Raw genomic sequence first — 14,479 nt, 5'->3', positions numbered from 1 at the left:
GTTGCTTGGGGGAGCTCGCGACGAGGCTGCCATACTCGGCGCCATCTTGTACCTATCTTGTACCTCGTCAATCACTGCAAGCATTCTTGGCTGTGATAGCAGCTGCTCTAAACTTTTCACCAACGGTATATAATGAAAACAATGGTCCTTAACGGCAAGAACTCTGGAGTCTCCACTATTCATGTCACTGTTTGCGGGGAAAGCCGTGTGAGGTATGAATGAAGGACCCAAAGCGCAGGCACTGACTGAGATGTAAGTGGGCTTTAAGGAGAGTGACATACAACCAAAAGCGGAAGCAGAACTCAGAAATAATCTAAACAGGAAAAACTAAGACCTAAACTACAAACCTGAACACGAGAGGATGGAGCGCGGAGGTAACACGAAGACCGACAAGCAGGAAGAACAGCATGGAGGGACACAGACGGACCAGTAACGCACACAAGAGGACACATGCTATAAATACACACAGAGGGAAACGAGGAGACTGCACACAGGAGGGACACACAGCTGAACCTGATGAATCTGACGAGACAGGGATGATGCAAACTGAATACACTGACACAGGACACAGACCTTCACAGTGAGACAGGAAACTCAACACACACGCAAAAACACAGACTAAGAAACACGGGCTTTACACAGAGGAAACACACAGGCCGGGAATGACAAGATGCAGAACGAACTAGAAAGTCTCAACCAGAATACATAATAATAATAATAAGAAACACAAAAGGCTGGGTCAAAAGACCCAGGCTACGACACTTCACATAACATACTGTATGTTTTGCAACAATAATCTCTGGTTCAACTGGTTTTAACAGTTCTTTGATGGTCTTGTCCTGCAAATGGGTGGAAGCAATTTGAATGAAAGGGTCAACACACTGGTCAAATACCCCCATTGCATCATCTTTAGTTGATCCAGGTCCCCAGAATGTCTCTCAGTCATTTGTTGTTTCAGGTGCTCCTAACAGGGCCTGATATTGCTGGACTCCACTCACGATGTGGTCAACAGCTCTCTGAGGAAAAAGCAAATGAAAATACTAAATCACAGAATTCATATGAAACACAGTGAACATGCAAACTCACAGAGACACACTTTTTGAAAATGGAACCCTTCAATTACATAATGTTAGTGAGATGTAATGATCAAATGACTTGCAATGATTTTTTCCTCAATTTATTTTAAATAATAATATTATCTTCTGCAGCTTTAAGACCTTGTTGTCACTTGATTGTAATGTGTTTTGAGGGATGGGCTCATAAGTGGAACATGTAAATTGAAAGTTTGTGTTATGTGTGTTCTGTTGTCTCTATTCTTAGCTCATGATAAGGAAATATAGTAGATAGGCAGATTTTGGATGCAACATACATGTCTACTTCCACATATAGCGAGGGAGTGAGATCTGAGTGGTCACTCATGAAGTACATGGAGACACATTCTAATGTCAGGTGGTTCACTCACATACCTAAAGCTGTCCATGACCAGCTATAATATTGGCCATATTATATTTACATTACCACAGTGAGATGACTTTAGTCTCATGAACAACATCAGCTAATTTTTATTTACTAGCTAATCTTAAAATGAGTGTTCAGTACAGAAATGAAGCCCAACAATTATGTTTTTACAGTCCTGTGGTCTCAGCCTCAGATACTTATCAAATTAAACACAGCTCATATAAAAACAAACAGATGAACCAAAGATTTTCTCTTTCATTTCTGTCAAACAATGCTGTATGAAACGTTTCCAGCGGTTAATATCATGGTTGCAAGGCAACCTGGGCAGCGCGACAGAGGCTAGACTGTCCAATATCACAAGCCTCGCACTTCTGGCCTTAGCGGTATTTGAGTACGCGGCCCTTGAGGACTGTTAGGGCTGCGTACTTTAAGGCTGCAGACCCTGAAGTGGGATACAGCCATTGGCTGCAGTACTAGTATTAGAGTACTAGACTCTGCGTTAGAGTATCACTTCCTGTTCCTGTTACAACATACAATGGTGTTTTTGTGTAGCTTATCTGCGTAGCACTTTAATAAAAACTTTTGGATAACTTCTTATTTCATCGTTTAATCTTCAGGCGCTTCATCTGAAGCACCCTCTCCGTGTACTCACTAATTTATAGTCAAATTTATAGTCAAAGTATTCACTCACCGTGTCTTTACTTAGCTTAGCTTGTAGCCAACTTGCTAGCAGCGTAGCTGAATGCCTGTGCGGACACCACTTTCTCCAGGACTTTTTGACAGGAATTTGAGTTTGGACATATTTATTTAAGAGTTGTCAAGGTTTGCACTGTTACGTGCACATAAAAAGGAAAAATCCTAGTTCTGTTATTTTCTTTATCTCCAGCTATTGAGTATTTTAGGTAGGGGACAACACTACCATTACTCAATATCACAGTCAAAAGATCAGTAAGTCACAACCTTTGAAGTTCTTTTTGATACCACAAAAATGCAATTTAGTGGTCAAACCATGTCTCGGAAAGCCCTTTGTTAGGACCAGCTTCCTGTTTTCAGACACTGATTTTATTTATTGTGTGCAAAAGTCACTGATTTCAGGCAACAAATAAAAGCAAGCAAATGCAAAATGACTTAGGTTCAGGGAATACACATGCATTTTGTGTTGTCTATAATTTATGTTACATATACAGATTTAGTCCAAGCATTAAACCCTTTATTGATTTAATGCTTGGACAGGAAGAAATAAACATATAGCAACAAACATGCAGACATAATCTACTGAAAACTATTAGATACAGTTGAAAGCCTCAGAATTCCCTCATTCAGAGATAATGCGATTTGTGTCCAACATTAATTTATCAATATTTTTGAAGAACAAAAATATGACAAAATGCTAGAAATAACATTTACCTACTAAACTGACAACGCAGGCAACTGTCTTAAAGCCATGAGCATCTAATTTTCTAGTTCACCACTGCAGCTCACTGTCACTGTGGGAAGATTCATTTCAGTGAAGCTGCTGCTGGTTGCCATGGTAATTAAGCATAATTGCACAGTTGAAACTGACATTTTTTGAACAGGTTCAACAACATTAGTATCTGAGTCTGTGTTATAAGCTTGTCCATCCTATAATATACAGTTTTAATTAGTCAGAATTGTTTTTAGAATTATGTAACTTTTATGGCATTTTGATAGAACAAGCTCGAAAGGCTAGATGATGTCCTGAGCTGCATTCCCCTTGCTGAAGACCAAAGGCAGAGTGACACCACAACAAGGCAGCAGTAAAGGTCTGGAGATGTATCACCACAGAAGATGCAACTGGACTCATTATGTTGCTGAATAGATTATTCCCATTAGATCACATCATGTCCAATAATTTGTGGATGACAAACTATGTGGTTCAGTGGTTAACACTATCACCTCACAGGAAGATTCTCCTTTGCCTTTGTGGGTTGTTTTCTTAGGGATCTCTGGCTTTCTCCCACAGTCCACACACATGACAGGTGATTTCTCTCTCTGCCCAGGGGTGATGTGAGGTGGGCAAATACTGAATCACTTCTTTAACAGGTTTGATTCATCCAGGAGGCAGTCTTAAACATCGTCTGCAGACTCACCCACCCCCCATGCTGCTGTTCCACCTCAGCCACTTCACACCTCCTCCACACACCCAGCTCACTACTCCCCCACCCCCAACCACAGCATACCAACTTTATTGTCTAATTGGCTTTGTGACTCTGAATTTGACTTTAAATCAGTGCAGAAGAAACTTGTTATTCAGTGCCAGCAGGAGTGAAATTTGCTGATATGAGCCAAGAGGTACAAGAAACGAGTTTGTGTGCGGCCCATTTTTTTCAGAACCGTGAGGGAGCCTGGGGTGACTGAAGCCTTCCTTTGTACTTCCCCCAGCTGTTACACATAATTTTAATGTTTTTACGGTTAAATATTATCTGTAATCTTGAAGTCTTTTGATCAGGATATGTGCTTCAAGGTGCACATTAAACAAATATGTAGGACAGCTTTCTTACATTTCTGTAATATCTCTGAAATTAGAAACATCCTGCTTCATAGTGACACTGAAAAGCTTGTTTATGCATTTACTACTTAATACTTCAAGTACTTCTCTTGTAATTTATTATTATCAGGCTGTCTTAAAAACTTTGTCTGATGACCCATTCACAAAAAAATAAATCACAAAATCATTTCCAACTTCACTGCTCCATTATATTTACATCATATCCTGTCTGTCTGTTGGACACTTCCTGTAAATTAAGACGACTGCACTTAAACTTTTAACTGATGATCATACAATGTAAACAGTTTGTGTCGAGGCCCTGGCAGTAATGGAAAAGGCAAATATCGAGTGCCATTACAGCTCCAAACATATACAAAGGGTCTTTGAATAGAGGTCTGCGTGTACCACAGAGCCATGGCTCACTGTCTGAGTGTCTAAATGAGTCTCACAGGCCTGAATGCTCACTTGAAGTTATTAAAACAAGCATGAATTTTGGACTTTAAACTGTGTTTTAAAGTTTTACAGCTTTTCCTAGTGAATAAAAACCTCCTTTATTGCCATTCATGCTACACAAAGACATCAAGCAAATAACAATTAAATGACAGAAAAGTTTGTTTTTCACTTTTTACTACAGAAATCTCTGTTTTATATGACTACTGACACCCTACAGTTTAAAAAACAAAAGGAAAAAACTGTGCAGTTTGAGCAATGAGCTGTCAGGGCTTTTTTCTGTAATCTGTAAGAAATTCACATTTGAGATTTGTTGGTCTGGAAAAGGTTATAAAGCCACGTCTAAAGCTATGGGACTCTACCAAACCACAGGGAGAGCCATTGTCCACAAATGGAAAACATGGAACAGTGAAGGCAAGGCAAGGCAAATTTATTTGTATAGCACAATTCAACAACAAGGTGATTCAAAGTGCTTTACAGAGACATTAGAAACAAAAACAAATAAAAAGCATGATTTAAAATTGATTAAAACAAGCAAACAAACAAACTAACTAAACACACACATTTCACACCTGTTCGCGCGATCTGAACCCTTATCGTAAGGGGAGCTACCAGTCCTTCTGTGGACGAGCTACTTTCTATTTTAAATTCCCTGAATTTAAAATACTCTCTAGACCCAGTCTAGACCCAGCTGGGGAGCTACCCAGAGCTCTAATCCCACACCTGTTCGCGCGATCTGAACCCTTATCGTAAGGGGAGCTGCCAGACCTTCAGTGGTCAAAAAGGAGTGGCCGGCCGTCCAGCCACGACTCATTCAGCCCAGAACAACATCCAAAGTGCTGCACGACTCACTCGCCTCAGTTAAGGTTCATCACAAGGGGGAAGTAACAAAGTACAAATACTTTATATTCTACTGTACTAACGTAGAATTATCAGGCATCTGTACTTTACTGGAGTAGTTTTTTTCCTGACATTTTTAAACACCAACACAGCCGGAGATCGACAGACGGATTGGGGCTGCAGCTGCAGTAATGCAGCTGCACCGGTCCGTCGTGGTGAAGAGGGAGCTGAGTGTAAAAGCGAAGCTCTCAATTTACCGGTCGATCTACGTCCCTACCCTCACCTATGGCCACGAGCTGTGGGTAGTGACCGAAAGAACGAGATCGCGGATACAAGCGGCAGAAATGAGCTTCCTCCGAAGGGTGGCTGGCCTCTCCCTTAGAGATAGGGTGAGAAGTTCGGCCATCCGGGAGGGGCTCAGAGTAGAGCAGCTGCTGCTCCACATCGAAAGGAGCCAGCTGAGGTGGTTCGGGCATCTGACAAGGATGCCCCCTGGGCGCCTCCTGGGTGAGGTGTTCCAGGCATGTCCCACCGGGAGGAGGCCCCGGGGCAGACCCAGGACACGCTGGAGAGATTATATCTCTCGGCTGGCCTGGGAACGCCTTGGTGTTCCCCCGGATAAGCTGGAGGAGGTGGCTGGGGAGAGGGAGGTCTGGGCCTCTTTGCTTAGGCTGCTGCCCCCCCGGACAAAGCGGATGAAAATGGATGGATGGATGGATTTTTAAACACATATCTGTACTTTGGACTGCTTAAATTTTCTTGTTACTTTTGGTTTAACACATTTGCAGGGAGTTATTGTTTCTGTCGCTGTGAGCCTTCAGTCCTCTTTCAAATAATCACCAGGGGACATAGTGTAAAAAGAGATCATGTGTGCCATAATAACAGGTCCAAGTGGGCCCGCTGTGTGGTTTTGTTTTTTTGGCACAGCTCTGGAACGACTGCAGGTGTCCATAAGTTGTGGTTGCCATACGTCAGCATCTAACAAGCCCTAAGCATAAAGGGAGTGGCAGGTCATTTCAAATGCAACGTTTCTATCAGCTCAACAAACATCAGCAAACACACAAACTGTTTTTGTGCAGTTTGTCTCACAGTGTGTTGATAGCTAAAAGTCCAGCTGCTGTATTTCACAGGGACAGAAGCAAGTTTGAGATAACTTCACTCAGAGGTGGACAAAGAATAAAGGACAGGAAGAGGAGAGCTTATATTTAAAGATAAGGACTGCTCAGTGGGATTTGATGTAAATTTAAAGCTTACATTGATTTCCTCATGTTCTCATATTGTGAAACATGCTGCAAAGCTAACTTAGACTAACTGTGTTATTTAAAGACCACATGAAAATCCTCTGCAGGTTAGTGCAGGATAATCAGGTTAGTTTACAGTAAAGAACTGCGTGTGACTGATGCACAATGGCTGTGGTGCTCGTGGTCTGTTATATCAAGTGTAACAGAGATGAATATGAATTTTAGCTGATGATGCTTAAATGTAGAAAAAGAGACGGTGTAAACAATGACCTGTCAGTGTAGAGGGTGGAAATCAGCCAGGTCAACTCGTGAAATACCTGCTTACATCTTGTTGATTTCAGTTGTGTTAATCTACAAAGAGCCACTACAGCTGATTTTAGGGTTCCCCCACTCTAAGATGGAAACCCCTGCTGAGCAAAACGAACAAAGGCTGTTCTCAGTTTTGCCAGAAAACATTTCAATGATCCCCGAGACTTTTGGGAAAATACTCTGTGGCCTGTTGAACTGTCTCTGCTGCTCGTCTGCAGAGTGACGAGTATCTCAGCCTTCCACACAGTGAGCCTTTTGTTCTCTTCATTCAGATTGTATCTTTGACTCTAAGACCTGTTGTTTGATCTTTTCCCTCCACCTCTCCTGGTTTATTTCTCACCGATCTCACTTGCTGCAGTGACTACAATAAAAACATCCCGTTTGTGGAACAGCACGTGTGTCTGATCACTCTGCACTGCACGCTCAATACAAATCTCACTGCCAGTAAGGACCTCAGTCGCAAAGAGAAAACCTCAACACATAATATACACAATACATAAATCCCAGCTGTCATAATGTGCACCAAAAAGGGATTAATACTGTTTTTTCTCAGTCCTTACAGCGCTTTCTGTCACCTAGAGCCAGTTAATGTGTCCAGACCAGCCCTACTGTGAGTGTGTGAACAAATGCCATCGTTTGTAAGCCCCACAGATACAATCATAGTCTACCTGTACAATGCAATGTAATCCAAATAGTGAAGCACATATACAGAAGGGTCAGTGAGCTGGGATTTTAAACCGTAAAATGTAGCATTTTTAATCTTTTGCCAGAATCACACTCTTACTTTTCTGAGTTCATGTATTTGAAGTGAAATTAAAGCTAATTATAGTTTAATGGCAAGAAAGTGAAAGTGGAAAGTGCTAAAAATAGAGAATTATCCTTTTAAGTGAATCTAAATATTTTCATTCCTCCTTCTAAAAGAAGCTTCATCTCCTCTCTGTTTATACCAACTCTACTGTCTGATTGGCTTTTGGGGACTCAGATTTGACGTTTGCCAAACAGAAAAATCAATATTGTTTTCACTGAATGTTTTCTAACAGTAAATATTTTTCAAACATTTGTTGTTTCTGTCTTTCCATGTGTTGTCCCTTAATCTGAATTGGAACCAAATGAAGCAGAGTGTAAGCACCTCCTAAGCAGCAGCAGCTACAGTGAGTCAGTACAGGTGATTTGAGACTATGAGAAATCTGAGAGACTCAACACTGATCAATTTAGGCTCCAGAATCTAGATTCAGGAATGTGCAGTTGTGAAGATGCCAGTAAAGAGAGCATGGAGACCGATAGCATCAATAAGACCGATAGCCATGATGAGAAGTGTTACGAGTTCAAAATTGGGGATGGAAACAAGAGAAAAAACCACAATAACAACACTGGTCCGGCCGGGTTGAGTCAAACGATGATTCTAATGATCACACGCGTGGGAGATGGACACTGTATGCAGACAGCCTCAGATCTCAAAATGGTGGAGCATTGCTCAAACTCTTATAGCCTCTGGTGCCTCCACCTTATCATAAAAAGCCTAAACATTCTCATGTTTTCTCTCACACGGCGCCTAAGCTACAACCTTGGCTCCCAGTTTATCTGCTCCTGCTGAGATGGGGCAGAAAACTCCAGTATACTCTGTTCTCTTCTAATCAAACAAACAAGGCAAATCAGTTTAACTAATGCAATAGTTGTCAGCTTCTTCTAATTCAGGAGAATAATGCAAACTAAAACTACATAATAATTCACACTCTTTAATTCGGGGTATAACCTGGCATAAAATAATATTCTAATCTAACAGAAGCCTGACGGCAAGGGCGAGAATGTGGGAGGGAATAAACAAAAGGCAGATTTTCAGAGGCTGTTTGGAAGCAGCAGAGGTGTTTATTCAGGTTTGCTCTGATTATGAAGCAGCAGGCTGACAGCCTGGAGCCTCCCAGCTTGGATTCAGAAGTGTGGAAGAGGAGCAGCTAAGTCAGGATAGGGTCATGGAGGATGCCAAGTCCACTGAATCCACACGCTTCCTGTTTCCACCTCATCCTTCCAGTGCTTTACTATACTCCCTGCTCTCTCTACCACAACTGCCTTTGAACTTGCCTGAGCCAGGTCTGAGTCCAGCTTTGCTACTCCAGCCAGGTCACATGACACAGGGGTGTGGTCTGATGTCAGCAGGCAGGTCAGTGGATCCCTCTGGTGATGGATATATGCCAGTGAAGCAGGAGGAGGCCTGAGAACAGACAGCAGGCTTAACTAGCAGAACAAAGTAGCATGTAGTACTTGAAGGAGTCATCACAGCCAATCAGTTCTCAGGAAAATCAAACACCACATAAATATTTCTCTTCTTTGATTTTCATTAATGTATATCCTTTTATATATTTTCTGTCAATATTTCTGCCTGATTAGAAGCTCATAGGCAGTTCCTGTCACTCTACAATAAAATAATGAAGAGGCTGCCCTCTCTGCCCTCCCACTAGCTGACCTAACTGACACAAGTAAACTGTGCTAAGATGCCCTACATGGACTAAGGTTCTTGGCCACATACATATAGATTTGCTTGGCTGTAGAAATCCATGCCATGAAGCTCCCAGCGCACATTTTTGATGCTTCTGTTTGTGGCAGAGCAGGTTTGGAGCTCTGCAGAGCCTTGGTAACTTTTACTGACTATGCACCCCTACCCATTTATTATAAACTACCAGCACAACTGTTTTTTCTTTTTTCTATATTACACATGTATGATTTAGATTTAGATTTATGTGGCAGCTATTTACTGACCTGACAAAGTTATCTGAAATGATGTCATGTCATGAATAACTCAAGTTATTTCCCATGAAAATTAAAAGTGGGGAGATTCTCAAAAAATGAATGAGACGTGCATGTAATTTGATATATTTTGTTGTTTTGTGTGTGTGTTTGTCTGTGTGAAGTTTTGATGTGTATCTGAAAAACGCATTTTGAAAACACTGGAAAGACCTCAAGACATATTTTCTTTATTTTCTATGCAAAAACACCTTCCAGCAAGCCTTTTCAGTGTGAAATTTAGTGCGTATAGAAAATACCTGTGCCAGGTTGTCTCCATCTAGTGGTGAACATGGCCTTACCACTACATCAGGTGAGTTTTTCTCTGTGCACAGTGACACAAAACCCATCTAACAACACAAAGTATTAAAAAAATAAAGCATTTTAAAATGATGTAGGACGATCAAGCCAACGTTACAGATTCAGTAAGAGCTGGAGTTTATTGTAAACCTTAAAATATGCAGGGCTTCACACTGACACAATTGCTTATGTCCAGCATAGCTCTGTTAATATAAATTGTATTCAAAACGTGTCCAGTTTAATGTCTTAAACTAAAATGGCATTAAGGTTTCAATGAGCTAAAGTGGTCCCCCTGAGTCAGCACCCAGAAACCTATCATCTTTTAAAACTGTGGGAATAACAACGAACGTTGCTGGGATCTTAAAACGCTGGGGCTAAACCCAGACCTGAACTCTTTTCTATTTTCACTCAGTAAGAGCATATGTGCTGGTTATTACACAATATCAAACGACAGCATTAACACGGGGTTACAATTACTTTCTCACATCGTGGCATCGAGAGTTTATCCATTGAGCATTAGAGTTCAACAATGTTACATCCAGTTCAAAGTTTCAGTTTCACTAACGCCAGCGAAACAAGGCTAACAGTATATAAGAGCACAAAGACAGCTTATCGACAGCTCGACGTATCGTCAACAACTCACGTCAGTATGGCTGCCATCGGTCATCTTTTAACTAACCGGAAAATGAACTCTTACGCGGTACACTATACACATATACAGTATATTTCTTTTACTTGTTTTTAAAGTTGGAGTATTTATATATTACCCTGAAATCTTTTGCTGTTGAGCAGGAGAGCTCCAAAGCGTCCCCCTGTAACCATGGTTACGCAGAGGCGTTAGCGTTCCAGTGGTGACGTCACAGAGTATACAAAGGACAGAAGTGTGACAAACTGACACTTGGAGGGATCTGCATCTTTTGCTGGCACTTTTCTGCTGAGATCCGGAGCTCGAGTCCCTGGTGCCCAGGGGTAAGATGAGTTGCTGTGTTCCTCACGGAGAAAAACTACTTAACATGGAATAACTTCAGTCTCGGATGGAAAAAAAAGATGCAAGCAAAAGAGGACAGCGGATTTCTTCAAACGGTAAGGAGCTTCTACCAAGTGATTTCTGATAAGCTTAAACCTTCGAGCGTAAATCTAATGTCCAGATTCATGCTAAACCTTTCTGATTACTCAGTGAATCTGCTCATGTGTCGCCGTTTAAAGCTATCAGGTAATTTCATGGTGAGAAATGTCTTTGACAAAAAAATTGCAGGATTAATTAAAGGCTATATATGTCTGCTTGGTTAGGACGTGGTTAGGAGCAAATACTTAAGACAGAGAGCGAGAGATTTTGCTCTTACAGAAATCTTTATTAATATTTATTAATATTCCATAAGCTTGTTTGTGGGCAAAGTCAATAAATGGTCTCCTGGCTGTAGGTTTTCCCACTGAGCCAAATTTGCAAAAATACCAGATTTTACAATCAAGGAACAAACTAGTGTAAAGAACAAATTGCCTGTTAAACAGGAATTTGGGTTTGGAGCTTAGGGGCAACTTCCTCTAAAGCCATTGAAAGGATTTGAGAGATTTTACAGTTTTGCAATTATGAAAAACAAAAACAAACAGATTTAAGGTGAAACAAATGTTTTCAAATCATGGAATGGTGGTGACATTATCGCTCATTCCATATTGTTCCCAAAGCGTGCAGTCTTTTTCTACTTCAAAAGTTAAAGCAGAGTTTGTTTGTTTTTAACTTCTTTAATAATATAACTCTGCATATGTGTACATGCATGTGCACTGATGTGAAGTTACAATGCCTTGATAAAGTATTCATAGCTCTTGAACTTTTACACATTTTGTCACCTTACAACCACTAACAAAAGACGTTTTTTATTGACATTTTCTATGCTAGATTAGCCTGGGGGAGGTCCACCCAAATAAAGGGTGGTCAGGCGGCCCGGTCCGGGTATTTTCTACTTTCATTTGAGCGTCTGGGATGCGGTGCCACCTCATCATGTCGTTTCTGTTCTCATTGTCATCCCCCATTATTGATCAGGATGAGCAGCATTTCACAAATAAAAGCTTCAATCAATCAGGAGGGCTGGCCAGGCTTTCAGAGCCTGGAAGAGGTCCACCCAAATAAAGGGTGGACAGGTGGCCCTGTGTGTGTTTTTTCTGTTTTCGTTCATACGCCTGGGGGGCGGTGCCAACCCATCACGTGGGCTGGCCAGGCTTTCGGAGCCTGGGGGAGGTCCACCCAAATAAAGGGTGGCCAGGCGGCCCGGTCCGGGTTTTTCTTTCTTTTGTTATCATTTATCCGCCTGGGGGGGCGGTGCCAACCCATCACGTGGGCTGGCCAGGCTTTTGGAGCCTGGGGGAGGTCCACCCAAATAAAGGGTGGCCAGGCGGCCCGGTCCGGGTATTTTCTACGTTCATTTGCGCGTCTGGGATGCAGTGCCACCTCATCATGTCGTTTCTGTTCTCATTGTCATCCCCCATTATTGATCAGGATGAGCAGCATTTCATTTTCCTCCTCGACTGCCTTTTTGTGTTATACATTTCATTGTTTCATCTATGCTTCCTCTTCTGACCTTTCTTTGTATTGTATGTACGGTCAGAAAGGTCCCATTTCACTGCAGGCAACTGCAAGTGACAAACTGCAAGTGACAAATAAAAGCTTCAATCAATCAGGAGGGCTGGCCAGGCTTTCAGAGCCTGGGAGAGGTCCACCCAAATAAAGGGTGGACAGGTGGCCCTGTGTGTGTTTTTTCTGTTTTCGTTCATACGCCTGGGGGCGGTGCCAACCCATCACGTGGGCTGGCCAGGCTTTCGGAGCCTGGGGGAGGTCCACCCAAATAAAGGGTGGCCAGGCGGCCCGGTCCGGGTTTTTCTTTCCTTTATCATTTATCCGCCTGGGGGGCGGTGCCAACCCATCACGAGGGCTGGCCAGGCTTTCGGAGCCTGGGGGAGGTCCACCCAAATAAAGGGTGGCCAGGCGGCCCGGCCCGGGTTTTTCTTTCCTTTTATCATTTATCCGCCTGGGGGGCGGTGCCAACCCATCACGAGGGCTGGCCAGGCTTTCGGAGCCTGGGGGAGGTCCACCCAAATAAAGGGTGGCCAGGCGGCCCGGCCCGGGTTTTTCTTTCCTTTTATCATTTATCCGCCTGGGGGGCGGTGCCAACCCATCACGAGGGCTGGCCAGGCTTTCGGAGCCTGGGGGAGGTCCACCCAAATAAAGGGTGGCCAGGCGGCCCGGCCCGGGTTTTTCTTTCCTTTAAAATTTATCCGCCTGGGGGGCGGTGCCAACCCATCACGTGGGCTGGCCAGGCTTTCGGAGCCTGGGGGAGGTCCACCCAAATAAAGGGTGGCCAGGCGGCCCGGTCCGGGTTTTTTCTACGTTCATTTGCGCGTCTGGGATGCAGTGCCACCTCATCATGTCGTTTCTGTTCTCATTGTCATCCCCCATTATTGATCAGGATGAGCAGCATTTCATTTTCCTCCTCGACTGCCTTTTTGTGTTATACATTTCATTGTTTCATCTTTGCTTCCTCTTCTGACCTTTCTTTGTATTGTATGTACGGTCAGAAAATTGCCATTTCACTGCAGGCAACTGCAAGTGACAAACTGCAAGTGACAAATAAAAGCTTCAATCAATCAGGAGGGCTGGCCAGGCTTTCAGAGCCTGGGAGAGGTCCACCCAAATAAAGGGTGGACAGGTGGCCCTGTGTGTGTTTTTTCTGTTTTCGTTCATACGCCTGGGGGCGGTGCCAACCCATCACGTGGGCTGGCCAGGCTTTCGGAGCCTGGGGGAGGTCCACCCAAATAAAGGGTGGCCAGGCGGCCCGGTCCGGGTTTTTTTTTTCCTTTATCATTTATCCGCCTGGGGGGCGGTGCCAACCCATCACGAGGGCTGGCCAGGCTTTCGGAGCCTGGGGGAGGTCCACCCAAATAAAGGGTGGCCAGGCGGCCCGGCCCGGGTTTTTCTTTCCTTTATCATTTATCCGCCTGGGGGGCGGTGCCAACCCATCACGAGGGCTGGCCAGGCTTTCGGAGCCTGGGGGAGGTCCACCCAAATAAAGGGTGGCCAGGCGGCCCGGCCCGGGTTTTTTTTTTCTTTAAAATTTATCCGCCTGGGGGGCGTGCCAACCCATCACGTGGGCTGGCCAGGCTTTCGGAGCCTGGGGGAGGTCCACCCAAATAAAGGGTGGCCAGGCGGCCCGGTCCGGGTTTTTTCTACGTTCATTTGCGCGTCTGGGATGCAGTGCCACCTCATCATGTCGTTTCTGTTCTCATTGTCATCCCCCATTATTGATCAGGATGAGCAGCATTTCATTTTCCTCCTCGACTGCCTTTTTGTGTTATACATTTCATTGTTTCATCTATGCTTCCTCTTTGACCTCTTGTATTGTATACGGTCAGAAAGGTCCATTTCACTGCAGGCAACTGCAAGTGACAAACTGCAAGTGACAAATAAAAGCTTCAATCAATCAGGAGGGCTGGCCAGGCTTTCAGAGCCTGGGAGAGGTCCACCCAAATAAAGGGTGGACAGGTGGCCCTGTGTGTGTTTTTTCTGTTTTCGTTCATACGCCTGGGGGCGGTGCCAACCCATACG

The 14,479-nt window shown here is 43.6% G+C and overlaps 2 protein-coding genes across 2 annotated transcripts in view; one reads left to right on the top strand and one right to left on the bottom strand.

The window, feature by feature from the left end:
• LOC106633669 lies at positions 1–1,015 on the bottom strand (the record flags this gene model as incomplete). Its single annotated transcript, XM_014340288.1, is given in 1 exon segment — positions 1–1,015. A coding segment is annotated over 1 exon segment (279 nt), but the record flags the coding sequence as incomplete, so codon positions are not given.
• LOC102308867 (deleted in malignant brain tumors 1 protein) overlaps positions 1–14,479 on the top strand; it is a 37,690-nt gene that overhangs the window by 7,625 nt on the left and 15,586 nt on the right. The window lies entirely within an intron of this gene.

This window comes from Haplochromis burtoni, unplaced genomic scaffold (assembly GCF_018398535.1).
Source record: "Haplochromis burtoni strain Fernald_Lab_line unplaced genomic scaffold, NCSU_Asbu1 Contig_341, whole genome shotgun sequence".
Classification (NCBI taxonomy): domain Eukaryota; kingdom Metazoa; phylum Chordata; class Actinopteri; order Cichliformes; family Cichlidae; genus Haplochromis; species Haplochromis burtoni.
The sequence above is the reverse complement of the archived record's forward strand: the minus strand, read 5'-3'. Positions and strand labels throughout refer to the sequence as shown.